At 40.7% G+C, this 25738-nt stretch overlaps 3 protein-coding genes across 5 annotated transcripts; 2 read left to right on the top strand and 1 right to left on the bottom strand.

Moving 5' to 3' along the window:
- The first annotated feature begins 70 nt into the window (after nucleotides 1-70).
- fdxacb1 (ferredoxin-fold anticodon binding domain containing 1) lies at nucleotides 71-4657 on the top strand. 2 transcript variants are annotated; one of them, XM_074612190.1, is made up of 6 exons: nucleotides 71-212; nucleotides 524-686; nucleotides 767-923; nucleotides 2593-2796; nucleotides 2927-3085; nucleotides 3181-4657. In XM_074612190.1, exons 2-6 carry the CDS (start codon nucleotides 665-667, stop codon nucleotides 4424-4426), a joined length of 1788 nt encoding a protein of 595 aa, XP_074468291.1. In that variant the 5' UTR covers nucleotides 71-212; nucleotides 524-664; the 3' UTR covers nucleotides 4427-4657. The 2 variants fall into 2 exon arrangements, with proteins under 2 accessions (XP_074468291.1, XP_074468290.1); XM_074612189.1 differs by lacking the exon at nucleotides 71-212 and having other exon boundaries at nucleotides 219-686.
- A 1620-nt stretch (nucleotides 4658-6277) lies between these two features.
- alg9 (ALG9 alpha-1,2-mannosyltransferase) lies at nucleotides 6278-15417 on the top strand. 2 transcript variants are annotated; one of them, XM_074610719.1, is made up of 15 exons: nucleotides 6278-6456; nucleotides 8368-8503; nucleotides 8606-8740; nucleotides 9040-9110; nucleotides 9224-9312; nucleotides 10254-10389; nucleotides 10482-10569; nucleotides 10890-10995; nucleotides 12000-12122; nucleotides 12561-12715; nucleotides 12858-12963; nucleotides 13055-13202; nucleotides 13305-13434; nucleotides 13532-13662; nucleotides 14683-15417. In XM_074610719.1, exons 1-15 carry the CDS (start codon nucleotides 6317-6319, stop codon nucleotides 14804-14806), a joined length of 1818 nt encoding a protein of 605 aa, XP_074466820.1. In that variant the 5' UTR covers nucleotides 6278-6316; the 3' UTR covers nucleotides 14807-15417. The 2 variants fall into 2 exon arrangements, with proteins under 2 accessions (XP_074466820.1, XP_074466819.1); XM_074610718.1 differs by having other exon boundaries at nucleotides 6279-6456; nucleotides 12834-12963.
- A 1999-nt stretch (nucleotides 15418-17416) lies between these two features.
- Nucleotides 17417-23102, bottom strand: layna (layilin a). The gene is made up of 8 exons (XM_074610720.1): nucleotides 22790-23102; nucleotides 22645-22665; nucleotides 22108-22405; nucleotides 20946-21103; nucleotides 20820-20864; nucleotides 20657-20719; nucleotides 20441-20537; nucleotides 17417-18361 (listed from the first exon to the last, which is right to left on the bottom strand). The coding sequence occupies exons 1-8, from the start codon at nucleotides 22863-22865 to the stop codon at nucleotides 17650-17652; spliced, it is 1470 nt and encodes a 489-aa protein (XP_074466821.1). The 5' UTR covers nucleotides 22866-23102; the 3' UTR covers nucleotides 17417-17649.
- Nucleotides 23103-25738: the final 2636 nt, after the last annotated feature.

Genomic DNA, 25738 nt, shown 5'->3' on the forward strand with positions numbered 1-25738 from the left:
TACATTTACATGTATAAAACCAGCAACTTCGTAGTAATATTATTAAAATAACAACTATACATTTTAATCACCTAACTTTGACTTAAAATACGTTCGTTTTCCTGTTGTGGGGCTTTGAGTGCTCGGGGAATCGGTGCAACGTTCCTGGAGTTTTGTTTCCTGTCGGACTATTGTATCTGCGACACAGCGTTTAAGACTGTTGGCTGCTACAGGTGAGATATTATTCAGCTTTCATGTACTGCAGCGCCGGGCAGCAGGAGGAGGTCAACGGATTTAATCTGCAGTACAGTCCATATTATTTCAGTTTAGTTAGCCGAGCACGTTTTAGACACAAGATACGGACTTTACCTACTAAAATATGCAATTACTACGATTATATTAGAGCGTGAAGAAGACTGAAGGTGGTCATTGGCTTCTACGCGCCTCTCTCCCTTTCTGCACTCCCCTTCAAGGAACTGAGTTTTTGTTAAAGGTTTTGGTCTGTCCCCCATTTACTATTGGAGTGAACATGTCTCCTTCGCAGTCCATATTGCTGGTGGGAGAAGGGAACTTCTCATTTTCTGCCTCTGTGAGCCAGTTATACTCCGAGACAGAGACCAGCATAACGGCCACTTGCCAGCAGCATCAGGAGGAGGCACTGCGGCATGAAGGCGCAGCCGATAACATGAAGATCATCAAGGACTCAGGTACGGATTGTACTTTTTATATTTGCACAAAGTTGCATTTTGTGGCCATTTTTTGTACACTTGTTTTTTGTATTAATCAGGTGGAGTGGTGCTTTTCGAGGTGGACTGCACTAAACTGGCTGAATGCGGGTCCCTTCAGGGCCGTGTATTTGACCGTGTGGTGTTTAACTTTCCTCACTGCGGGAGAAAGAGTGGGGTTAAAAAGAACAGAGAACTTCTCAAGAACTTCTTCCTCAGGTATAACTGCATCTTACATTAGGATTCAATCCATTCACAGCATTTAGCATCCAACATCTAAATATTTTACACAATGTCAGCTGGTGTAAATATAATTATAACATTACCCATTCAAGTTGAAATAGATTGACAAAAATATCTTTCAAGGTCCAAACTTTTTTTTTGGTTAAAGAATTATACAGTGTTTAGTTTGTGTCCAAACCATTAATTTAAAAACAAATTACTGTGGTGCAGTTGGGTATTGTTACTTTTCTCCCTCCCAAATGTATGACACTTCATAAAACTGGTTTTGCAATGTTTAGCTCAATAACTACAAACTATGAATAGGGATGCACCGATACTGATACAGATATTGGATATCGGGCCGATACTGACTCAAATAGCTGGATCGGGTATCAGGGACCTTTGGGGCTAATCTATTAAATTCAATTCTATGTTTATATACTCTGTACATTATAGACTGGAATTGTAATTCCTATTTAAGTTTTGACCAATTTGTTGCTGCATTAAAAAAAGTTTACACTTGATTTGTATTTCCTGTTAGTTTTGAAGATGTTTTTGCCAAGTTGCTAGTGTATGATTTATTATTTCAATAATAAATAACAATTTACAAAAGTTATATTTATGTATTTATTTGTTACATTTTGTTTGACAAAGTTTGAAAGCAATGTTTAAGTCAAGCCTGATGTTGCCTTACACATAAAATAATGATCCCAGTCACTTCCAAACAGTGATGCATACAGCCTATTAATTAACCACTGGTATCGGATTGGTACTCGGTTGTGGCCGATACCCAAATCCCAGGTATCGTTATCGGTATCGGTATCGGGACTGAAAAAGTCGGATCAGTGCATCCCTAATTATGAATAGATCTAGAACATTCCTGAGTTTTGTTTCTTTATACTGACTGGAATTTGTCTGTAGCACCAAGTATTGACAACTGTCGACAGCTGGCGTCCAATGCTTATTCTTTGATCAGACACAGTGCCTGAATTAGACCAAAAAGGTGCCAGTACCCTAATTCAGCATTTGCATGACATGATCATCATATATTTATATTTATCTTGGTAATATATCCCACTTCAAATGTATTTTTGTATGCATTTCATTACATATATTAGGCCTACATACAACATACATTTCCACAATTTGTATATAAATGTATATTTGGTTAATACATATTTTTTATGTAGCTATTAATACAATAAAAAATTGTATACACATATAATATTTATTATGCTACAATAAAACCAACTGAAAATATGATATATGGGTCTAGGTATGGCCTACAGATTAAATTAGATAATGAGAAGGAATACTAAAGGCATTCTCAGTGCTGATTCCTCAGAATGAAGCTAGTTGTGTTTACGCAGACACGCAGTTACGCAGATGTTTAGGGGCGCACCTAAACTTGCCAGGAGGTGGAGGGTATGCAATAAGAAGTAAGGGTATTCAGGGTGAGTACCTGCCCATTTCAGGCACTGATCAGACAGTTCCTGATTTAAATCATGTTTGTCTGTTTGATTAATTTATTTAAGTTATCTCATGGCTGCTTGTGGACATCATTTTCACCCAGCTGTGATTGTGTACATACTTTTATGAACTGAAGAAGTTTCCAACACTGTCTCCCATGATGACATACTGAATACTTGTTTTTCTGTGCCTCCAGTTGTGTTCAGGTGTTGTCTGAAGACGGGGAGGTTCATGTTTCCTTGTGCAACGGACAGGGCGGGACGCCAGCGGACCACCCGAAGCGAGAGTGGCACAACAGCTGGCAGGTGGCTGCCATGGCAGCAGAGGCACACCTAATCCTCAGTGATGTCTGTCCTTTTGAAAGTGAGAAATACCAGAGCTACAAGTGCACCGGATACAGGTAAGGAGTAAAGGTGAGTGTTACAGTATGTAAATATAGAAACAGCCCGTTGTGTGTGTGTGTGTGTGTGTGTGTGTGTGTGTGTGTGTGAATTTGCATACTGATGATCTCTAATGTTGCTGATGTACAGGAGTCAGGATAAGGGCTTCCATGTGGAGAAAGGTTTGCTCCACGTGTTTACTCGCAGCCTCCCCTACGCCCCTGCTCAGATACTTACAGTTGAGGAGGCAGTTGAAGGGGACAGAGTCCAGTACAACATACCAGCTGAGCTCAGTGATTACATATTCAGGTACAGTAACGCAGACACTCTGCTGTTTGAGTAATAGCCACCAACACACAAAAAAAAAGTTATGTAACCACGCACTGTCTCTTCTCTTTCATCAGGGGATTTCTTTGCTCAGGTTCTGTCCACCCTGTCAGGCTGGTGCAGGATTTTCTTCTCAAAGGACTGGCAGATAAGTGGTCTATCTCCATGACAACAGAGACCATTCCCTTCCTCCTCACGGCCAAACAGCTGCAGGCGTGCTGCCGTGACGTCGACAGCACACACTGCTACTGGATCCACCCGCTTCAGAAAGACTCTGATGCCTCTACAGACAGAGATGAGTTGACCATTTTGGACAGTCGGGGACATGCAGACACGCGAGACACTCTGTCGGCCACGTATGTTACCTCAGATAAAGTGGACAAGGTGAGGAGCAAAGGAGCTGAGAGCTTAAGAGCATGCCCTCTTGATGTAGATCCTGAAGGGGAAAGTGTTTTTTATTATATGCTGCGTCCATCGCTACTCCCTCAGATGGAAGAGCTCCTAACTGGAAGAGATGAACTAGAAGAGTTGATGAACAATGCGGGGAGTCACGGGGAGAATGAGGAAAACAATAAAAGTGTTGAAGTTGAAGGACATGAGGAGGAGGAGCCCTGTGGAGGCTGCAATGGCGTCACCAGCTTGTTATTTGGCATTAGTGGCCTGGTGTTCAGGAACATGTCCGTCAACCTCTGGGCTCTGCCTGCCTTTCACCAGCTCCTCCTCAGAGGTGTTTTCCCTCCACAATGTGAGCCAATGAAATTGCTCAGACAACAGCTGGAAACGCTGCTCGCACCCTATGGGGTTTCCCTAATCACAGAACAGGGGGGTCTGCGTCTGATGGCACAGCCCCAGGGTTTGATTGGTAGGGTGTTGGCAAGTGACAACAGTGGCGTTGTCAGTGTCACTGTGTCCCTAAATTTGGACCTCCTCGCCGTGCTCCTGTTCTCGCTCCCAGACTGGCGGCTGCTGTGGTCACACGACCCACGCTTTTTACAGCACTTTGCACTCTGTCCATCGCCGGGGGAACCTTTCCACCCGTTCTCCCTGTTCCCTGAGCACTTCAGCTTCGACATCAGCTTCTGGACGGGGCTGACGTGGGAGGAGAGGAAGTTCCGCGCCGTGATCCGAGAGGCCGGTCACGGGACCGTGGAGCAGGTTAAACTCATAGACATGTTCTCACATCCTGACCTGAGCCAGACCAGTTACTGCTACAGACTCATCTACCACTCACACACACATGCTCTGTCACACACTCAAGCCCTCCAGTTTCACAAAGACCTGGAAACCTTGCTCACCTCTCGCCTGCAAACCACCATCAGGTAGCAACACTTGAATCTCTAGAAGGATCAGAGATTTAACATTTAACCTTTTTTTAGAGACAGTATGATTACATGTTACTGCTAAGCAAATTTATAATCTGCAAAACTGTAGTTGAACAGTGTTTACAGTAGTTGAGGCATTGCGTGCTATAGTATGTCTTTGAGCTGTGATTGGAATTATGCGTATCTGTGTCTGTTTTAATTATCATACAATAAAAATGTTATTTAACATAAAGGTTTGGTCTATCTAGAATCATAGTAAAATAATAAAAGTCACATGTACTGCATGTTGTAACAAAGTATAAAAGCAAGTATTTTGCAGTAAAACAGCCCTGAAATCAATCATTTCTGTTGTACAAGCAAAGCCAGTTTATTTCTCTGCAGTGGTAGAAAAAGTACTCCTTTACTTGAGTAAAAGTAACAATAACACTGTGTAAAAATACTCTGTAACAAGTTAAAGTCCTACATTCCCTACATACCAGCAAAATGTTGAAGTTTCAAAAGTAAAAAGTACTCACTATGCAAAATGGCCCCTTTCAGAATGTTAAATAATGAACATATGATGATACATGTGTTTTTTTATGTTATGCACACAAGATATTATCATGTTAAAAAGTTACAAAAATATTTTTTTCAGGACTTCAGGAGTTCTGTTAGTTTTGTTGAGGGGAAATTTATAACTTTATCATTCTTATAAGTACATTATGACCTTATGTAAATCCCAGCCCGATGGTCTAATCAGCAGCATATGTAGCACAGGTATGTGAGGCCTTTAATCTATAACAATGTATCATAATTAATAAATATATCATATGTTTTGTATATAAAATCAAAGTAACTATAGCAGTTAAATAAACGTGGTGAATTAAAAAGTACAGTATTTCCCTCTGAAATGTAGAGTAGAAGTAAAAAGTATCTTAAATTGGGAATATTTAAGTACAAGGACCTTAAAATTGTACTGAAGTAGTAGAGTACTTGAGTAAATGTACTTTTGTTTATTTTCCACAACTCTTCCTTTGATGTTATGCATGAGCCTTCTGGGTAACTAGGAGTCCATCATTTCCTGGAAAGATCTTTGAAGGTTTATTATAGGAAAAATAGTTATGAGTAGGGCTGTGTATTGGCAAGAATCTGGCGATACAATACATATCATGAAACGGGTTACGATTCAATATATTACAATATATTGCTATTTTTTAAAATCTAATTTTAGGAAAACTCATAGTATAAAGAATACACCACCATATGCATAAAATAATAATAAAACAATGTTTACTTTTTTTATGCAGTCAAAACAGTGGGATCTGTATTTGCATTTCTAACAGTTCCTGTAACATCCAACATCATAGCACTACTTAGAGAGGGCACATACACTGAGAGGGTGCATCTCTTTGCAAATTAAATAAAGTATTGACTGAGTTCATCTCCGCATGTAAACTATTAATTAAAAATCAATACAGTGTTTTCAGAATCTATACAGTATCACAAAACATAATATTGCAATATTCAATTTTTTTCTATATTTTCTTACATTTGGGATTTATGTTGTTTTTATTTTATAAGCAGCTTTTGATTTCCTTTTCCTGTTCTTTTTTGTTAAAGAACTGTTCCACTTAAACCTAAGTATAACTTACCAGGGACTGTAAAGACGTATGGGCAAGTGACTGATTGTTCCTTGTTCGTGTAAAAAAAATTAGAATAAAGTTAAAAGAAAGCTGAGCTGAGTTGACTGAGATCATCTTTCACCCTGAGTCCACAGTCACAATATGCTGAAAGGTTATTATGGAATTTTTGCCCAATGATGCCAAAATATTCTGCCTACTGCCACTTTAAGTCAATAACCGGAAAGAGACGAAAATGCACGAAGCGCAACTCGGGAGCAGCATCGGAAAACATGGCGGCCAAGGCGCTTCGGCAGCGAACCAGGCGAGGCAGCAGACAAGATGCAAACAACGTGAACGTCCCTGCCGAAGCTCGGCCATCGAAAGAGGAGAAAAGCGGCGATGACAGTAAAACCACAGAGACTCGGCACGAGTGAGTATGAGCCGGGGGAAGAGACGTTAGAGTCGGTCGGTGCTGTGAGCTCCATCCCCGGTCTGACTGACAGGCGGAGCAGGGGAAGCTAACGGTAGCTAGCTAGCTAGCTAGCTCCTTTGATACATCCAGCAAGTTAGGAACACAGCAACACGATAACAACGTTAATAACGTTCACCTTATAACCTATATGACTGTGTCTTTACAGTACTTTTAAATGTTATGACTGTTCAATTGTGTTTCCGCCCCAATAATTTGTGTTAATTTGTGTTCCCTGGTCAGCTTCATTCATTCCCCCTGCTCCTGTCACACTGCTCCTGTCACACTGCCACATTTATGAGAACTGACAACAGTTAGCCTAAACTGTCACGAGAGGGGTCAACTCGTGCTCAGCACTGACATAAAGGTTTATTTTTAATCAGTGATTATTGTTGTTGTTGTTGTTGACAGGTTGCTTTAGTCCTAATAATAATATCAGTTTGTAAGGTGACGTGTCATAATAAAACGTAACATGAGGATCAATGCTAAATTGCAACTGAGCTGACTAATCTGATGAACCAGACACAAGGAGGAGTGCAGGTTAGCACTGTTACTATAAACACTAATGAAATGGTTGTAAATACTCTCTTTACTTATTCAAATTACTTAGTCTGAGCAAGCACACAGCTATCCACATCTGGGAGGTAATTATAATGGGCAATGATAGATAACGGAAGTAATTAAAGTATTTTTCTACCTATAATGTAGTATCAGACAGATGTTATTGTGATTTATTTTTTAAAGGGGAACTATTATGTTTTTGTGTTTTCCCTTTCTTTTAGTGTGTTATATAGTTTTTTTGTGCCTGTAAAAGGTCTGCATTGTTACAAAGCCCAAAGTCCATTAAAAAAGGAGTTACTCTCCGCCACAGAAACACTTCTCCTGAACTGCCTGAAATGCCTTGCTTGAACTCCCGCCTTTTCTTCTGTAATGTGGTGATGTCATCAAGTTATACATTTGCATAACGGCTAGTTTGGCACACCCTCAAACAAAGTTAGTTAGAGTGGAGCTGGAGCGGAGTCTGAAGAGTTTGTTTCGGTTGACCAATCACTACAGAGGTCCAGCTGACCAATCAGAACAGATTGGGCTTTTTGGGAGGGCGAGTCAGGAGCTCAAACAGCCTTTCAGACAGCGGGTGAAAAGAGGTGCGACAGCACAGCCGGTATGAGAAAAGTAAAGCGTTTTTTGAACATTAAAGCATGTAAATATGTTCTAGTAGAAACTCCAAATACAAGTATGCACCTAAAATATATCTTCATCAATTTGCTCGTTGTAAACACACTACTAGAAACTAGCTATGGATAGATTAAAGGATTCAAAAGTTTATTTGTCACATACAGTACACAAACAATATGTGCAGTGAAATACAATGAGATATGCGTTTATGGCTGTGCTGCGGAAGAGTAGTGGAGGACAGATGTGCAACTGTAATATATAATGAGTTTTAATAGGCCTTTTGATTCAGTGAGTGATATTGCTCAGACATACTGTAGTTCAATTATTATGTCTCCCTCTTTCAATCAGAGTAATACAGGCACAAACACGTATTTTTAGTAATTAGGGGCATATTAATTAGTCAGCTCTGAAATATTACCATAGTTGGTGTTTTATTAAAAGCAGGTGCACTGGAAACATCAGTCAGTTAAGCCTGTGAATGTTAAAACACGTGGACAAGCATCAAAGACCAGTATACAGGTTCATTAGGTTGCTTCATGGCTAATTAGACTCAGTATGCTCAAAGCAGACATGATGCATTATTTAACTAGGTTGTGGTATACTTTGATGTTGTTTAATACATTTTGATCGTAATAATAGTACACATTAATGTAGGGTATTTAGAAACTGTGCATCTGTGTTTTTTTTTTAAAATAGGTCGATAAGTCGTGGAGGGCAGGTATGGGCTCCAGAAGGTTCAACTGCATTTAAATGCCTGCTCTCTGCACGTTTTTGTGCAGCTCTGCTCAGCAACATCTCAGACTGCGATGAGACCTTCAACTACTGGGAGCCTGTGAGTGGTACTCGTCAGAAATCCTAATGTTACTCTTCCAGGGATTTTCTTATGTCTATGTCAGAATGTCTAATCTGTAGTTGTTGATAACTGTTTTGACAGATGCACTACCTGCTGTACGGCACAGGGATGCAGACGTGGGAATATTCTCCGTTGTACGCCATCAGGTCGTACGCTTACTTATGGTTACATGCTCTTCCTGCTTGTTTGCATGCCCATGTTCTACAGACAAACAAGGTAACTATTCCACACTTGCTGTCATTTCAACGATTGTCATTATTGTTGATATTTTATATGACCTCAGCTGACCTACAGCATCATCAGCAGCTCTTTAGGGTTCCTAATTCTCTCTTCTGATACAAGAGGACTGTATGTAGGAACATAAACTCTGTGGGAAATTATTTAAACACATTTGCACCTTTTTCCATTAAATACCCATACATGAATTCACACATGCACACACACATAGAAGTGTGTATGTCATTATACAGGAATATTTGCAGAAGTTTCAGGCTTGTGTTGTGATTGTGTTGCAGGTGTTGGTGTTCTACTTTGTACGATGTGTCTTAGCCTTCTCCTGCTGTGTCTGTGAGCTCTATTTCTACAAGTGAGTTTACACTCCTCTTTAAATGCAAGTGGGCATCCTAAGAGCTTTGGCTTATGTATATATATGATATGGAACTTAACCATTTTGTTTGCCTGTGTGTGTGTGTGACACAGGGCAGTTTGTAAGAAGTTTGGTTTGCATGTGGGCCGTCTAATGTTGGCATTCCTGGTCCTGAGCACAGGAATGTTCTGCTCGTCAGCAGGTTGGTCAGATTTATTCACTTTTTAAATCCATTTCCTTCTCTCATCATTTCTCACCCATTTTCAATTTTCATTATCTATTTACCTCCATCCCAGCCCTCTTTGGTGTTTACCATCCATCTTTTTGGAATAACTTATTACAGAGACGTATTTTTCCTGTCCTCTTTATTGCCATATCAGCATACTGATAAATAATATGGAGCAGAATTGCCATTTGTACAGTGTGCAGTATATTTTAGATCAGGGGTCTTCAACGTTTTTCAGGCCAAGGACCACCAAACTGATGGAGAGATGGAGCAGAGACCCCCTACTATATATATTGTATAAAATTGTGTTTTATATTAAACTGTGCCTAGTGCCATGTATAAATGTACCTTGTTATTTTGCATTCAAGACAAAGCTATTCAAATAATACACAGGTTCATATATTCATGTTTTTATTTTAAACATGTGTAAGGTACAGTGAGTAGGGTGGCCATGCCACTGCCATTTATAAACATACCTTGTTAACTGATACCAATGCCAATATGAACAATGTCTGTCAATTGCATGATAATCATGCATACCAGCTATTCAAATTGACATTTTTATTTTAAACAAATGTGGAAATGAAAATGAGGGATGGCCTATTAGTGCCACTGCCATGCATAAACATACCTGTTAATAAATAATAATAATAATAATAAGAAGAAGAAAATTTCGCGACCCCCCCCTGCAGTACCTCTGCGGACCCCCTAGGGGTCGCGGACCCCCTGTTGAAGACCTCAGTTTTAGATGGAATATTCATATTTGTGACACAAATATTTCTTTCAATTTCTGGTCTCCATGTTCACTTTATTCCCCTGTTCCTGACGGTCAGATGAATAAGGCTTTGCACAGTTAACATATTAAGACTATGGCATGTATCTGAGATCCATCCTCTTCTTTTGCTCTTGCCCCTCAGCATTCCTGCCTTCCTCTTTCTGTATGTATACAACACTTGTTGCCATGACGGGGTGGTTTCAGGATTCAACACCGTTAGCCATCATGGGTGTGGCCGCCGGCGCCATCTTTGGATGGCCGTTCTCTGCTCTGGTCGGGTAAGGTTGTAAACTAAAACGCCTGTTTGTCGTCAATATTTTTGTTAAAATGTATTACTCTTAAATACAGCTTTGATTTATTTTCTCTTCAGGATTCCGATTGCCTTCGACCTGCTGGTGTTAAAGAAGCAGTGGAAAAGTTTTGTCACCTGGTCGGCTGTTGCTCTGCTTCTGCTTCTGGTGAGAATATTTTTAGAAAATGCATGTAAAACTTTAAATTTGCATATTACAGGACAAAGGTTTATGTATATGAGTTTCTTTGCAGTGTGTTCACAGACCTTCAGTGGAAGAGCTCATCATTAATGCATGAATATTACGGGATACTACATTTTCTCCTCTGTTTTTTCATATGTGTCATATAGAAAATTACATAATATATACACAGACATAGACATGGTAAATACGCACACTCTGTATAGATACTTTTTGTATGTTTATGTTGCCAAAGTTAAACGGGTCCATTCACTTCCTCATCTGTTTGACCTGTGTGTCTTCCTCAGGTACCCCTCGTGGCAGTAGACTCCTTCTTTTATGGCAAACTGGTCATTGCTCCACTCAATATTCTTCTATATAATGTCTTCACACCACATGGACCTGATCTGTATGGTAATACACAAGCGCACACATCATTAATGTGTCATTTTATATCATGTTAGCAAAATATACTTGTCGAAAAACTGACCTGATGTTGCCAGTTTAATTTAATTTTTAATCTGTTTTGGCATGATGTACTTTTCATAAGGTTTTACTTTTGTAACATAAACAATGACATTTTCATAATATCTAATTCATCATGTTACACAGAGCCCTCTCTTTGGTAAGCTATCTGGTTCATTACAGCAACTGCAGAAAAAAGAGCTTGCTTGTGTTGTACCAGATTCTATTACAACCACCAGCCAACCGCCAGCGGTAGTTGTTTAATATGTGCTGTGAGAAATACAGAACGTGAGGTATAGACCATTTCACAGTTGTAAATGTGAACAAATGTGTCCCAGTTTATTTCCTATTGCAGTATATGTGAATGACATATGCTGACAAGGAAGTAAACATGGACCTAAGCTGTTGCCTAGCAATAAAATTCCCTTGAAAAGGTCAAATGAGCTGACGCTAGTGACATTTCCATCAGTAGTTTTAGCATGCTACAGTTAAATGCACAATCAACACTTTTTTCTATACAATACTGGAAGTGCTTATGCACGTTTAGGGTATTTATTGTAGTGATTATTAGGCTGATTGTGTATTATTTTAGTGACAGAATGGAGCAAATGGAGCTTAAATGAGAACAATTTCAAGCTGCACTGTTTTCAGTGGACTCTAGAGGGCATACCATCATCAACATAAGCATATCAAACCATTTGAACGTGTGCCAATAGCTTGTAAAAAGACGTAGGCTTTATTCCCAGATAATAGCACAATATGTATAAGACCTTTGGGCTTGTGTCTCCACCATAATTATTCAATGTTTTATCTAGTATAACAAATTCTTTGACCATCCCCTCTGTGGATTTTCCCTATAAGTAACTCAATAACTACTGTATATGTTGTCTTTATTGTGATAGTTTGTACGTGAGCTGTAATATTTTGCATGTTTTGTGTTGTTCAATCTTCAGGTACGGAACCATGGCATTTCTACTTTGCAAATGGGACCCTGAACTTCAACCTGGTGTTTGCTCTGGCACTGTTTTCTCTGCCACTCACCGCGCTCATGGAGACACTGTTACACAGGTTCAATGGTGAGCACTGTGTGTGTGTTTCATACACCAACACTAAAAAAAAAAGACTAAATGTTGTCATTGCTTGCCCTTTTTGGGGAATGGAAAGGGTGTTAGTCGTCTGCCTCTGCAGAACAGTATGTGTTATAATAATAAGTGGTGTGGTAATAACACACCTCATTGTATCCTGTTTATATTTAACAAGTTAATTTGGGAAACAGATTAAATCAGGATATGATGTAATCCCATCACTATTTCCCGTAACTATTAACTGTTGCTATTACAAAAATGTTACCTGTACCTGAGTTCTTCTCAGTATGGGGCACCATAAGGTTGCAGCAAACACAAGAAATTAACCAAACACATGCTTAAAGAGTTTGTTTGTGCAGTGATGTTAATTTTCCAAGCAGCTGCTCTTGTGATTTCACATTCTTGTGCACACACATGTGTTTTCTGCAGTGCAGAACCTGGGCCGTCCATACTGGCTGACTCTGTCTCCCATGTATCTGTGGATGTTGGTTTTCTTCACCAGACCTCATAAAGAAGAACGCTTTCTGTTTCCCATCTACCCTCTCATCTGCCTCAGTGGGGCAGTAGCCCTCTCCTCTCTACAGGTGGGTTTTGCCATTTTGTTGGAAAACGGTAATCTGTGTTAGTTGGCTTCATTTTTATTAGGTGCCTTTTAGAATCTATAAAAAATTAGTTGTTACTGATTAATTTAATTTTTTGCAGAAATGCTACCACTTCCTGTTCCAGCGGTACCGACTGGAGCACTACACGGTCTCCTCCAACTGGCTGGCTCTAAGCGCTGTCGTAGTCTTCACAGTGCTGTCGTTGTCTCGCTCTGTCGCCCTCTTCAGAGGTGTGTATACACTATTCTCCTAAGCACCGTATCAGGCAATAAAAGCAACAGTTTAAGATGGATGAAATTATATATTTTTCTCCATCTACAGGCTACCACGCCCCTCTGGACCTGTACCCAGAGTTCCATCGCATCGCCAAGGATCCGACTCTTCACTCAGTCCCTGAAGGCAGACCTGTTAGTGTGTGTGTGGGAAAAGAGTGGTACCGCTTCCCCAGCAGCTTCCTGCTACCGCACAAGTCAGTATCCAGGTCTTCATCTAATAAAGTGTGAAAAGTGTATTTTGTTATTTCCAGGTGTGACTGTGTCATTTGCTGAAAGTTTCTCTTAATAATCTCCAGCTGGCAACTGCACTTCATTCAGTCTGAGTTTAAAGGGCAGCTGCCCCAGCCGTACGCCTCTGGTCCTCTGGCCACACAGATCATCCCAGCTAATATGAACGACCAGAACCTGGAAGAGCAAACCAGATATGTGAGTCACTCGGACACGTGTGCACGTTTGTTGACACATTGACACTGTACTTGATAGTAGTTGTATTTTAATTGTGAAATTTCTGCTCTCTGGGCAGATGGATTTACGGCAGTGCCACTACGTAGTAGATCTGGACACAGATGAAGAGACACCACTTGAGCCACGTTATTCAGCCAACAAAGAGGAGTGGACTGTAATCGCCTATAAGCCTTTCCTTCAAGCCTCAAGGTATTTTCCATAATGTTCTGCGTAATTTACACAGAAATATTAGGGCTGTCAAAGTTAACGTGATAACAAATTCGTTTTAACGCAACTAATTTCTTACACGCATTAATGCAACTTGCGATCTTTCGAAGGATGTAACGGGCTCAGTTTTAAAGCTAGAGTGAAGATGGGTACTCCTTTACAGATATCCCCACTTTATGATAATCACATGCAGTTTGGGGCAAGCTACAGTCAAGTTAGCACACTAAATGCAGTACCTGTGATGGTTTCTGGACAATACTTGTCATTGTTTTCTTAAAGTGGCAGTAGGCAGTATGTTTTTGGCATCATTGGGCAAAAATTCCATAATAACCATATTGTAATTCAAGTGTTCTGAGAGATAACTACACTTCTGCACCATGGCTCTGTTTTCAGGCTTTAAAAAATCTAGCCAGTGACGGGAGACTTTGACCAATCACAGGTCATTTCATTGAGAGAGCGTTCCCATTGGCTGTGCTCCGGTCATGTGACCGGAACATGGCGTTCCTTCACTAGATTTCACAGTGGCGACGGCGTCACAAATGTTCTCATTTTACAGCTAAACTGTGCACTACACTGAGGCAGGACAAGCCAACACAGTATCAGCAGTGATTCATGGAGAGACCTTCGTCTGGTCAGCTAACATTACTGCCAAGCAGCTGAAATATAGAGTGATATTGTGGTTTTAGCTGACATGTGTCGCCTCACTGTTTTGAGCGATGCTCGTTCATGTCTATTTAGAGCGAGCACGAGCCCAACGCTGACTTTCGTTGATTTCACGGCCACAGGTGTCGCTATTAACAAGCATTTCTGAAAGTTACAAATAGTACCTTTTAATGTATTGTAGCTTTAGAAAAATAATAATAAAGAAAAAAAGTCCCAGAATAGACATTTGTTGTCAACATGTCCTGTTCAACTCCAATTAACTCCATCTATATTTTTCCTGTGCACAAAGACTTGAAAGAAACGGATGCAGTTTCTTAATACAACCTGTTTCTCTATCAGGTCATCTCCTCTCTTCAGAGCGCTCTACATCCCGTTTATATCAGACCAACACACCACCTATAGGCGCTACGTCATCTTGAAACCACGGCGGCAAAAGCAGACTCGTAAGCGGACCCATGGCTGACCTTCGAACCTCAACCTGGCCCCAAGTACAAAATCTTAACAACAGAAATCAATCACGTCCCCTCAAAACAGCTGGTATTTGTGTGTATGTATGTGTGTGTGTGTGTGCGCACGCATGTGTGATTTGAAGTATTTGTCTCATGATTGATTTGAAAATATCAGACCCTTTAAGGACATTATGTCTACTTCTGGGCGTTTGTGTGTGACTGAAGAGAAAATGTTATGTAAGTGTGCTCGGTAGGTGTCAGCTGGACCTGTATGTAACATTTTATCTCAGTTTGAGTGTCTGTGTTTGTGTGTAAATGAATGTCTTACAGTGGATGCACAATACAAGATTTTACATGTATTTAGCCCAGGACAGACCGTTACACACGAATATGAGTGTTTTCTTTTCATTCTTCATTTGAAAATTTTGCCTGAATAATGAATCTAAGAAATCTTGTAGTGTGTGCTTGTCTACACTTGAACAGCATCTTATTGTGTGAGTGGTGGAGATGAATGAAAGCGAGGATGCGTTTATTAATTTAACTTGGAATGTTAATAAAAACATGATTGACTGCTGAAACAACCCTCCTGTGTTTATATTGGGTCAGTAAAATCATTTCAAGCAGACAGATTCAATTCTAATCTCATTTTATTTGAAGACGTAACAAACATACAAACCACTCTCGCTTACAGGAGAGACGTCAAGGCATTATATTCATTCAGATAAATAATAATGATGCTATATTTTATCATTCTCTTTGATATCATGCCATTGCTGTGGTCGGGCTGCAGGCACTCAAATTAACTGTACAATATGAGCCACCTTTCCACTTGCTAGCATTGTTATTGTCTTTGATTTCCTCAATAGGAGCCAGAACACCATTAATAAATAAGGGAACAAGAAATTCAATTATAGTCCTGGACATCTCACAATTTAAGGCAATGTCAAAATACACTTGCAGTACATAAAAAATGTCCAGCCTTCGCTCCGTCAAGCAGTGTTGATTCATTGTGTCTTAGTCTGTTTGAGGTAGCCTTTTTATATCAGGTTAACTTAGGTGAAATTAAAACAGTATTTTCAGGCACAGCAAACATAAGGGTCCAAGACCTCAATAGTTAACCTACCAAGCAAGGGCAGCACGACAAGGCCATGCAAACAGGCTGCTAAACAAAGTCGCTCATAACCATTCAGTCAGATCTGAGACACCATGCTATTACTTGAGGTTTAACTTGGCTTCTTTTCTGTGTGCATTTGTTTGTGGTAATTTATCTGAAAGAAAATATGTTTGAGATATGCATAGTTTAAGCTCAGCATCAACTGAAATGATTGGAGCCTATAGACGTCCAGAACCTTAAACTTGCATTCTTTATAACAGCCAACAGGGGGCGACTCCTCTAGTTGCAAAAAGTCTGATTGTATAGAAGTCTATGAGAAAATGACCCTACTTCTCACTTGATTTATTACCTCAGTAAACATTGTAAACATACGTTTATGGTCTCAATTGCTACTTTCAAGTCTTCTTCAATACAACGTGATGTTCATTTAGTAAATTATGGTCCCATTTAGAGTCAAATAGACCATAAAGCAGAGGATGCTTTCGGGCATGGCTACCTTGTGATTGACTGGTCGCCACCACGGCGTTGTCCGGTCTGGGTGTTGTCTTTCACAGTGTGTTTTCAGTTCATGAAAGTTAATTATATCCTTTTTGGTCACCTGAAAATGTTTTGTTTAGCGTTCAGTTGTACATAGCTCCACCCTCTCGTGTCGCTTCTGGTTGCAAAAAGCCAAGATGGCAATGGCCAAAAAGCCAAGATGGCAACGGCCAAAATGCCAAACTCAAGGCTTCAAAACGGCAGTCCACAAACCAATGGGTGACGTCAGGGTGAAGACGTCCATTTCTTATATATAGTCTATGGTCATGACATAGTGCCTATATTACCCACAATGCAACTTGACCCTTAACAGTTTGATCTGAGATTCGTGTGTTATGCTAGTAGCCTCGAGCCACTAGCCTCATGCAGAGACGAGGAGCAGGCTACAGGGTTCTGGTAAGATCACTTTGTTCTGTCTAACTCCACATGCCCATATTTTCTTTTCTCAAACTTGTAGTTTTCATCACCAACCAACATTGACTCCAGTGACATCACTTGGGGCAATTTATCAGATTTTATGCAGCTCCTTCTGGAGCCACAAAAGGCTTCGTACGTATAACTTATCACATTTGCAGTAGTATTCCCCAAGACTTGTAAGCAGGCTTTAGTGTGTTCATATTTAATATCTATTCTCAAGACTCCTTTAAAGTGACGGTTCACCACCCCAATATAGTGAAGGTGAATGGGCTTAGATTTGCGATGCGAACACTACAGTAGTAGCCTACCTGTCCAGGCAAATTGTCCCCGATAATCCACAGACTTCACTTGAGAGTATTTACAGTGAAAACTGTAGGTGTGTCGATTATTCAGAGTAACCTGAACATTGTTTCTGGAAAGATGTTGCAGTTGAATTATTTAAATGTAATTCTTCAATGCTGAACCTATGCTGCAAGATTTTTTTTTTTTTTTTTTTTTTTTTTTTTATAATAATTTGGGTAAACTGATCCTTTTAATTTCAAGTTCATATTCCCAATCAAATTTGTGTTAGATTACCACAACCCAATTGTCACACAGTCAGACGGGCTACAGGATGAATTGTAGAGACAAAACACAATTTGAGCATCTCATATAAATCCCCTAAAAGGCTTCAGAAACATACCATACAAACAATTACAACCACGTACGTGCACAGTTTTTTGCTGTTCTGTCGTCCCGGCCTCAATTACACACACTGCTGTTTACACAATAAAGGAGTTGTTCAGAGGATCAGTAGTTTTCTCTGTTGATCCATTCTTGTTCATTGAAGTATCTCCTTCCGCCATCAAGATTCAGACCATTTCTGTAGCAGTCCAGATTTGCTTGGTAGGATTTTCGGTTTCCGTAGGTTCCCAGGCTGGTTTGGTAAGTGTCTTCCTTGCCGTTGGTGATGTATGTCTGATAGAGGTCAGCCTTTACTGTTTGACTTTCAGGCCTGAGTTTGGGGTCATAGAGGTCACTCCCTCCCCTGATACTGCCATCATACAATCCATGGTCCCTGTACACGCTGCTGCCGTAATGCTCACTCTTTGTCGTACGACGACCTAGACTCCTGTCATAAAACTCTCTGTGCCCGGTGCAGCCCAGACCGCCGTCATTCAAGTCCCTCTTGGCCGAGCGGCCCAAGCTGGTGTTGTAGAAGTCGCGGGTGGCACGACGCCCAAGGCTGAGGTCGTTGAGGTCATAATTGAGGAAGCAGCTCTCGGTGCTGGCAAGCGTCACAAAGCCGCTCTCTGTGTCCCGACCCCCCAGGTTGTCGTAGTCACCTGTCGGGGTGTCGGGGGAGGAGCATAAAAAGGAGGTGTTCTTGGTGTTTGGGCGAGTTGAAACCAAGTCGTCCTCCTTCTGGGAGCGAATAACGTTGTAGACGTCAGTTGGAGCCGGGCTGGGGCAGAGGCCCGCCTCCGTCTGGCATACTTCTGATTTCTGCTGGCTCCTCCTTCTGTACCAAACACAGGAGAGAAGCATCAATAACAAGACACCTCAAACTTTTTCGCTAGTTTTTGAGTCAGAAAATATCAGAACTGTTCCTAACAAGTATTGCCGAAGTAGCAAAAGCCTGATGAGGTTTATTCATTGGTGACACATTAACTACCCTCTAGCACTGGGCAAAATGTTCCTTCATTACGATGAATTTAGGCACTGTAGTTTATTTTTAAGCAAATCCCACATACACCTTACTGCTGCTGTACTCACTAGAGTGTATTAATCCGCAGCTGAAAATAGTCTCAAGCAAATGCACTACTTCCCCCTGTTTGAGTAACTCTTGCTGAAAACTACAGTGCCCTGCTGTCTTAGGAAGTTTTATAGGCTTTTAAAAGAATGAAACTAACTAGCCAAGGTGACTTGACTGTCGAGTGATAAAGTACCCGGATCATCCGGTGAGCGGACCATGGAGCAGGCGCAGTAGCGTTTCCTTTAACACCGCCTCTCAGCCCTCGCTCCAGCCTCGCTCTAGGTCTCATTCACATGAACGGAGGAAGGAAAATAACTCTGGATTCGGCTATTAGTGCATTTTACAACTTTTAGGACCTACTGATTTAAATAAGGACTATTCAAGTGTTTGTACTTGGAAGTTGATTTACCTCAAAAAAAAATTATATGCCAACTTACAGACGTCTCTTTCCCAATGTAAGTCAATGGGACTTTTGGGTCTTTTGGGCCCAATGGCATCATGTGACGGACATGGAAGTTTTAGTACCACCGTTTGGCCTTGGGGAAAAAATGGGCTTGGAACTGTACACCACAGACTGCAGGGTACGGAAGACTAAAACAGACTAAAATTTAGGTGCTTTCCAAATTGCATATTTTTTCCTCTGCCAAGGCCAAGGGCCTTGAAGGTCATGTTTTCACCGGTTTGTTTGTTTGTTTGTTTGTCTGTCTGTCTGTCTGTCTGTCTGTCTGTCTGTCTGTCTGTCTGTCTGTCTGTCTGTCTGTCTGTCTGTCTGTCTGTCTGTCTGTCTGTCTGTTAGCAGGATTACTCCAAAAGTTTGTGATGGATTTGAATGAAATTCTTTGGAGGGGTGGGGTGTAGCACAATGAAAAATCCAATAGATTTTGGTGGCGATCCAGTTCATGATCCGGATTCAGGAATTTTTTTAAGGATTCCGATCAGCCTGAGCATTGAGACCACAGGGTATAACACATGCGCAGTGTAACTGATGACGCGTTGATGACGCGTGACCCCGCCTTCTTCCATCTGAGAGCAGAGAGATACGTGTGTGGATGTGTGGCGAGACTTCGAGGTGCGGAAGCTACTGGCCGTCCGCGGTGAGAAAGAAAAAAACGATAGATGAAGGGATGAGAGACAACGTAGTGTAAAGTTATACAGACATAACAAGGCTGCTGAATGAGAGAGGCATCCACCGATACGTTACACGGAAAAACACCATGTTAATAATAAGCCGACCACCTTACGGTACCGCTAGCTGTGAGCTGTGATCTATTTTTAAAGTCAGTACTTTTAGTCCGTACTGCAGCTGCCCTCACAAAGTATGTACTGTTGCATGCAGTATGCATACAATTGGGATATACTACTTTGACCCTCTTTCTTATATATCCGGTGTGCAGAGGATTGTGGGTCAGAATAGCCAGAAAAGTATGTTGGCTTGCATACTGCAAAATACGACCGGATGTAGTAAGACATCCTGGTATTTAAGACATACTGCATTTGACATACTATGTATTGGGACATACTAAATATTTTTCTGGCATACAAAATAGAATGGTAGTATGGGTATTGGAACACATAGATTGTTGGTTTTGGTCTTTTCATGGGAATTGTTGACAATAAGAAAAATATAGAATAACACCAAACTGATCCTTTAAGTTGACCAATTAAGGACACACTGTTTGTATGTGTTTTTTCAACAGAACAAAAATAATCAAAAACGCAACAAGCAACATGATGTTGCCTCTTTATGGCTGTAGCTTAGACAGTCCTATGACATGGTGAACCATATTAATATTTGAGTTACAATAGATCAAAGTATTTAGTATTTGTGTTTGTGAGGATCCTCACCGTCTGACAAGCATTTTGAAGCAGCACACTCCAATCACCGTCAGTAACAGCAGGATCAGGGGAATGGTGGGAATGATGATGTAGATCAAATTAAAAGCTAAATGAGACAACATACAGATTTAGTTGGCATATGGATATGACAGATCAGAGTAGAGAGTATATACTCTTCTCCTTTGCATTAAATGGTTTATCAGTATGCATCTTGGCCCAGTCAACCTGTATGTCTGTCCTGGTTGTGGTCATTTGGAATCCACGGCAGCACAGATGAAGGGAAGACATCTGAAATGAAAAGCATCATCTATACATCACTGTGACCACACTCACTTTCAAAATGTCTCCTAAATCATATATGGTGACATTTTTTAAACAATCATTTTACTTGTTTGAGTGGAGTTGGGAGAAGGGGGAGGGTCCTGTGGCTTCTCTGTGGAGAAAATGAATCCTGGTCAACAATATTTAAGTATTTTCAAAGTAAAAGAACATTGAAATACTTTGTCAGCGGTACCTGCAGTGTATTTGCAGATGAAGTTGTTCTTGGTTTCGCAATTGTCGTCGTTCCACTGGAACATGTAAAGCCCCCCCAGACCGGGAGGAGCGGACGGTTGGTGATACATCACCACACACACCTCGTAGCCGCATGATGGCTCATCCCAATGCCAGTTCCTACGGTAAAACACACACACAAAGCACATAATCACTTTTTCTTAGAGCTGCCTTAATGGAAATCTTTACAAAACTTACATTGCCATATAAAACAGTCATTAGATAAAGGTAAAAAAAGACAGCTGGATATCAAACCTCAATACTTTTTTGGTACTGCCCGAAAAGTACTATTGACAGTACTAAAATCTGGCATAACGTCTGGTCAGATTTTGTAATCATATCTAGTTATGCTTTGTTCTTAATTCAAATTTAAATAATTGCTAGTTTTAGACCGTTTTATAGGAAAGGTTATAGTACAGATGCTTGTGTTTAGAAAACATTGGAGGTAGTCTGACACATCCGCCTATATTAGCTTATTGCTGATACTGTATATCTATATCTGTACATATGTTGGCCGACAAGTAATAAGTGCAGTACAGAAATGCCAAAATATGTTATAGGTAATTAAGAAACAGTAAAAAATTGAGGGATCCTTATCATAAATGTTTGTATCATGTATTTCTTTCTTTCTTAATATCTATACATTTACATACTGTATATAATCATCCAGCCCATGTATATCCATTCAGTATTTATTTATTTAAAACTGGAGTCAAATTCCTTGTATGTGTGTAGTTGGCAAGTAAAGCTGATTATGATTCTGATTTATTAAAAAAAAAAAAAAAGACTGAAAATAGTCAGCCAATATATCATCAGATTTTTAAATATTTTTTCTCATAATAATTATCGTTATATAGACCTAAATGATTCAGTGTTGACGGTGCTATGGTCAACATTTATCATTTGGAAACTTTGGCCTCTTAAAAAATGGTTTTGTAGAAAAAAAAATATTTTTAAAGCCCGTTTCTCAAAGTGTTTTTACTCAAGCACCTTATCAGCACTAGTATCGAGCAAAACACCTGCAATCCTCATCATACAATCAGCAGTGAAAATTTGATGTTTTACTTCATGGCTCTAACATTAACTTTTGACCCCTTGACCCCCCCCAGACACCTCCCACTCACCTAAATGTAGACTTGCTGCCGTCCAGCCAGTAGTACTGTGAGGAGCAGTCTGAGCTGCTGTCCTCGTTTCCATGGTTACGGCGGAGACCGATCCAGAAGTCTCCATCGGTCGGGCGAAGCTCTGTGATGAGCTGCTCTACAATCTTCTGCTCGGATGCTGACTCCACGCTCAGCAGCTGCCCGCCGTCCCGTCTACAGGCGAGCTCTGCCTCCACGAAGTTTAGCCGCCGCCGGAGCTCGGAGAAATAGGCCAGCTTGTAGCACGGCCTCCCTTTCCCTGCCTTGCACACACGTTGACCTGCACACACACACACACACACACACCTGATTGCATGTGCCAGATGTGCACTGAATTTTCTTCACTTGTTTCTTCACATGTTCCTTCACATATCACAAGCATCGGCTAACCCTTTATGTTAGAGCACTGACCACAAGAAAGGACCTTACTGTGGGAATTATGGGAATTTTGTACCCTATGCTGCAGAGATGGTGTGGAAGCCTTTTATACTGTCATTTTAAGAAGAGTGTGTTGCCTACCTCTGGCTTCGAATATATCTGCTTCAAGAGCCAAACATCAGCGTAAAGTCAGGAAGGCAGGCCATGAGGAAACCAAAGACAAATCCACAACTGAGTCAAGAGTTCATATCTTTGAGCTGTGTTGTGTTTTCTATGTGCAGCTTACCTGTAATGAGGCTCGTGGTTGCAGATGGATCAAAAAACAAAAGCAGGAGGTGACAGAAGATTGTCAGCAGGTCCATCTTTGTCAGGTGTTCACCGCAACCTCTTGTGTTTTAGTTTAGTCTTTTTCATTCCGCTGTCTGCTCATCTGTTGAAACCAGAGAAACTTTACCTGAACCTGAAGAGGTGAGCTGAGGGTGTAATAAAATGCCTTAAAAGGATGAAGAAGAGGCAAAGAGAGGCAGAGTCTCCTGTTCTGGCTGCTGAAAGAGAGAGTATGTGAGACAGAAGGAGGAGCAGGAAGAGGAGGAGAGAAGACTGTGTGTGTTTGGGAGGGGGCTGTAATCTGTTAAGAGCAGTTTTAATGATTGGGAGAAGAGGCTGCATCGATTGCGAGACATCTAATCATGCAAGTGCTTCTCATCGTAAACGCTGACAAGAAGCAGATTTCGCTCCTTCCTTTATAACTTAAGCTTTGGGTATTATCATTACAAAAGTGTTACATGAAAATGATCTGCTCTAACTCGATCAGGGATGTTTTAAAATATGTCTCTCAGGTCCGTCTTCAAGGTGTATTCTTTCCTTATTGTGTTTCAGTACAAAGAAAGACAGATAGCCAACACAGCTGACATCTCCAAAAGGAGGGACAATATGTTTTCTTTCCTTTATTATTAAAGTCTGACATCTGACTTAAATATTTCTCTGCAACATGAAATATTTAAAACAATTTGAATTAAAGTTCAGACTCTCATCTCTTTTTGATTCAGATGTTGCTAAATCCTGATTGGTGCATATGTAACCTATATCGAGTACATGACCTCATCTTTTTCCTACTGAGCCCTGCCCACTTCAAACCAGTGAAAGGAGCACAGATGAAAACACAAATACAGGCAATCTCACTTATAAAATAACCAAAATTGTTGCGTCTTTGACTAAAAAACAACAACAAAAAACATTGCGTTCATGTAGGACTCCATCACTCAGAATAATAGGCTGATGGATAAAAAAGCTAGACACAACCCAGTGGTTGAGAATAGCTGGTATATTTCATTATGATATGTTATGTTTGTAATAACAATTTTGGGGGGCCTGAACGGACGGGCTGTCAGCAGACTTTCTTGCTAGATTTAGGGACTTTTGTAGCTAGTGCTGCTACTTTCATTGGAAAAGAGATGGCAACACTGGGCTGGGTTTTTCAGTTGGATACGTTCAAAATCTAGCTTACTCATAGTTTCTCAAGATTACCAACCCTAGCTTTATGATTGTTAAATAGGTATAAAAAAGCTGTGGGGTACCCACATCCGAAAATATTTTACAGGTGCTGGATCAACACAAGGCAAAACATCAGAAAACAGGATCCGCACACTGCATAGGTAGTTCCCAGCAATTTCAATGGTGTCACCTGGTGATGTGTCTGTGTCCACATATTGCCTGTTCTGCTTGGTGATGGTGACTTGACAATGCCTGATGAAGATCTCTGTTAGATCGAAACGTTGCTTCATTAAAATTGCTGGGAGCTACCTATGCAGTTTGCTGATCCTGTTTTCTGATGTTTTTTTAAATAGGTATAAACACAGATGAAAATAGACTTTAACAAGTTTAATTTAATTTCAGAAACTCAGCTCGAACAGATGCCAAATTATCCAGATGAATATTTGACAGGTTATAGCAACAAGGGAGATTTCCATCAATGAATGCCGGCCATGTAATTTCATATTCAAGCATCTGGATCAGCAGAAGCCATGAATGCATGTGAGCGTGAGCCGCTTTTCAGAGCACAAATGGGGGGAAAAGTGTATGCATGCAGTTTCTAATGGTAGTAATTTCTAAAATGGCCCATAAGGTTGATTTAGGGCTCGCAGAGAGACAGATCAGCCAGAGTTTAAACAGCAGGATGCTTCATCAGGAATATGCTGTGTGTGCTGGCATTGGAAAAAAAAGAAAAAAAGAATAGGGAGTGTGGGGGTGGGGGGAGGGAGTGAGGCTGATCTGAATATACTGTCTGTCTGCATGCATGCTACTCTATCCAAACACTGCTAATCAGTTTAGGTGTGACAGATTGATTTCAGTCAAAGGGTTTGTTTAAATTGAAGGAGGGGTAGTGGATGTTGGAATTAAGCTGGTGATGCTCTGAAAAATAAAAGAGAAGACAGAGAGGTAACGGAGTCCTCCAGAGGGATCCAATAAGGAATGGACCTTGTTTTAAATTTCCTCCTTGTTTACGGCATCTGAGACCAACAAGAGAGGGTTTCATTCAATTAAAGCCTCTCCCATTCGTTCTCCCTCTGTCTGTCTTCCTCCGTCTCTGCCTCCTCCTCTTATCCCACTGACCCTTTCGCTCTCTCCCAATTAGTTAAAGGGAAACCAGATGAATGTTCCCATGGGAGACCAGTACATCACCCAATGCAATCCCCCCCCTACACACAAACACACACACACACACAAGGTAGGCGTTTCCCCATGTCAGAGAAACCAAACGTTGATGTTGAAAACTCACCACCGTTCTTTGATGTTTGGACATTTAGCCAATAGTAAAGAGAATTGCTAAATGTACATTTCCACTGAGGCGAAGCCTGACAGCGTAATGGTCAACAGATCATAGTTACCCAGTGAAATAACGTTTGATTTGAAGCCATAAACTTGCTCTGACCACAACAAATCATTTGTAATGCAATGACCCTGTTTGTTTGTGGGCTGTAAAGACACAGCAATGAATGACAAACTCAGTTCATTTCCATCTCAAAGCCAGAAAGAGAAAGAAAAAACGTAATTACTCTCCAAAAAAAGGAACTTAACTTTCCGCTAAATTCAATTTGAATGATCTGAGCTGGCCCGCCGCCAGACTGAGTGTCCGCATTGCGTAGGCCTGCATGAACAGAGAGCTGGAAGTGAGCCCTGAGTCACTGACCCGTGGGGGAGCTGGATGGCTCTATCAGCAGAGCTGATCCATAAA

Source organism: Sebastes fasciatus, chromosome 16, assembly GCF_043250625.1.
Source record: "Sebastes fasciatus isolate fSebFas1 chromosome 16, fSebFas1.pri, whole genome shotgun sequence".
In the NCBI taxonomy this organism is placed as follows: Eukaryota; Metazoa; Chordata; class Actinopteri; order Perciformes; family Sebastidae; genus Sebastes; species Sebastes fasciatus.

What these genes read in the sequence shown, in the direction of transcription:
- fdxacb1 (XM_074612189.1), top strand. Translation starts at nt 509, where the DNA reads ATGTCTCCTTCGCAGTCCATATTGCTGGTGGGAGAAGGGAACTTCTCA. An exon ending in GAAGATCATCAAGGACTCAG is followed by an intron (nt 687 to 766) that starts GTACGGATTGTA and finishes TGTATTAATCAG; the next exon opens with GTGGAGTGGTGCTTTTCGAG. An exon ending in CTCAAGAACTTCTTCCTCAG is followed by an intron (nt 924 to 2,592) that starts GTATAACTGCAT and finishes CTGTGCCTCCAG; the next exon opens with TTGTGTTCAGGTGTTGTCTG.
- alg9 (XM_074610718.1), top strand. Translation starts at nt 6,317, where the DNA reads ATGGCGGCCAAGGCGCTTCGGCAGCGAACCAGGCGAGGCAGCAGACAA. An exon ending in CCTTCAACTACTGGGAGCCT is followed by an intron (nt 8,504 to 8,605) that starts GTGAGTGGTACT and finishes CTGTTTTGACAG; the next exon opens with ATGCACTACCTGCTGTACGG. An exon ending in TGGAAGAGCAAACCAGATAT is followed by an intron (nt 13,435 to 13,531) that starts GTGAGTCACTCG and finishes CTCTCTGGGCAG; the next exon opens with ATGGATTTACGGCAGTGCCA.
- layna (XM_074610720.1), bottom strand. Translation starts at nt 22,865, where the DNA reads ATGGACCTGCTGACAATCTTCTGTCACCTCCTGCTTTTGTTTTTTGAT. An exon ending in AACCACGAGCCTCATTACAG is followed by an intron (nt 22,666 to 22,789) that starts GTAAGCTGCACA and finishes TGGCTCTTGAAG; the next exon opens with CAGATATATTCGAAGCCAGA. An exon ending in CAACCAGGACAGACATACAG is followed by an intron (nt 20,538 to 20,656) that starts GTTGACTGGGCC and finishes TGTCTCATTTAG; the next exon opens with CTTTTAATTTGATCTACATC.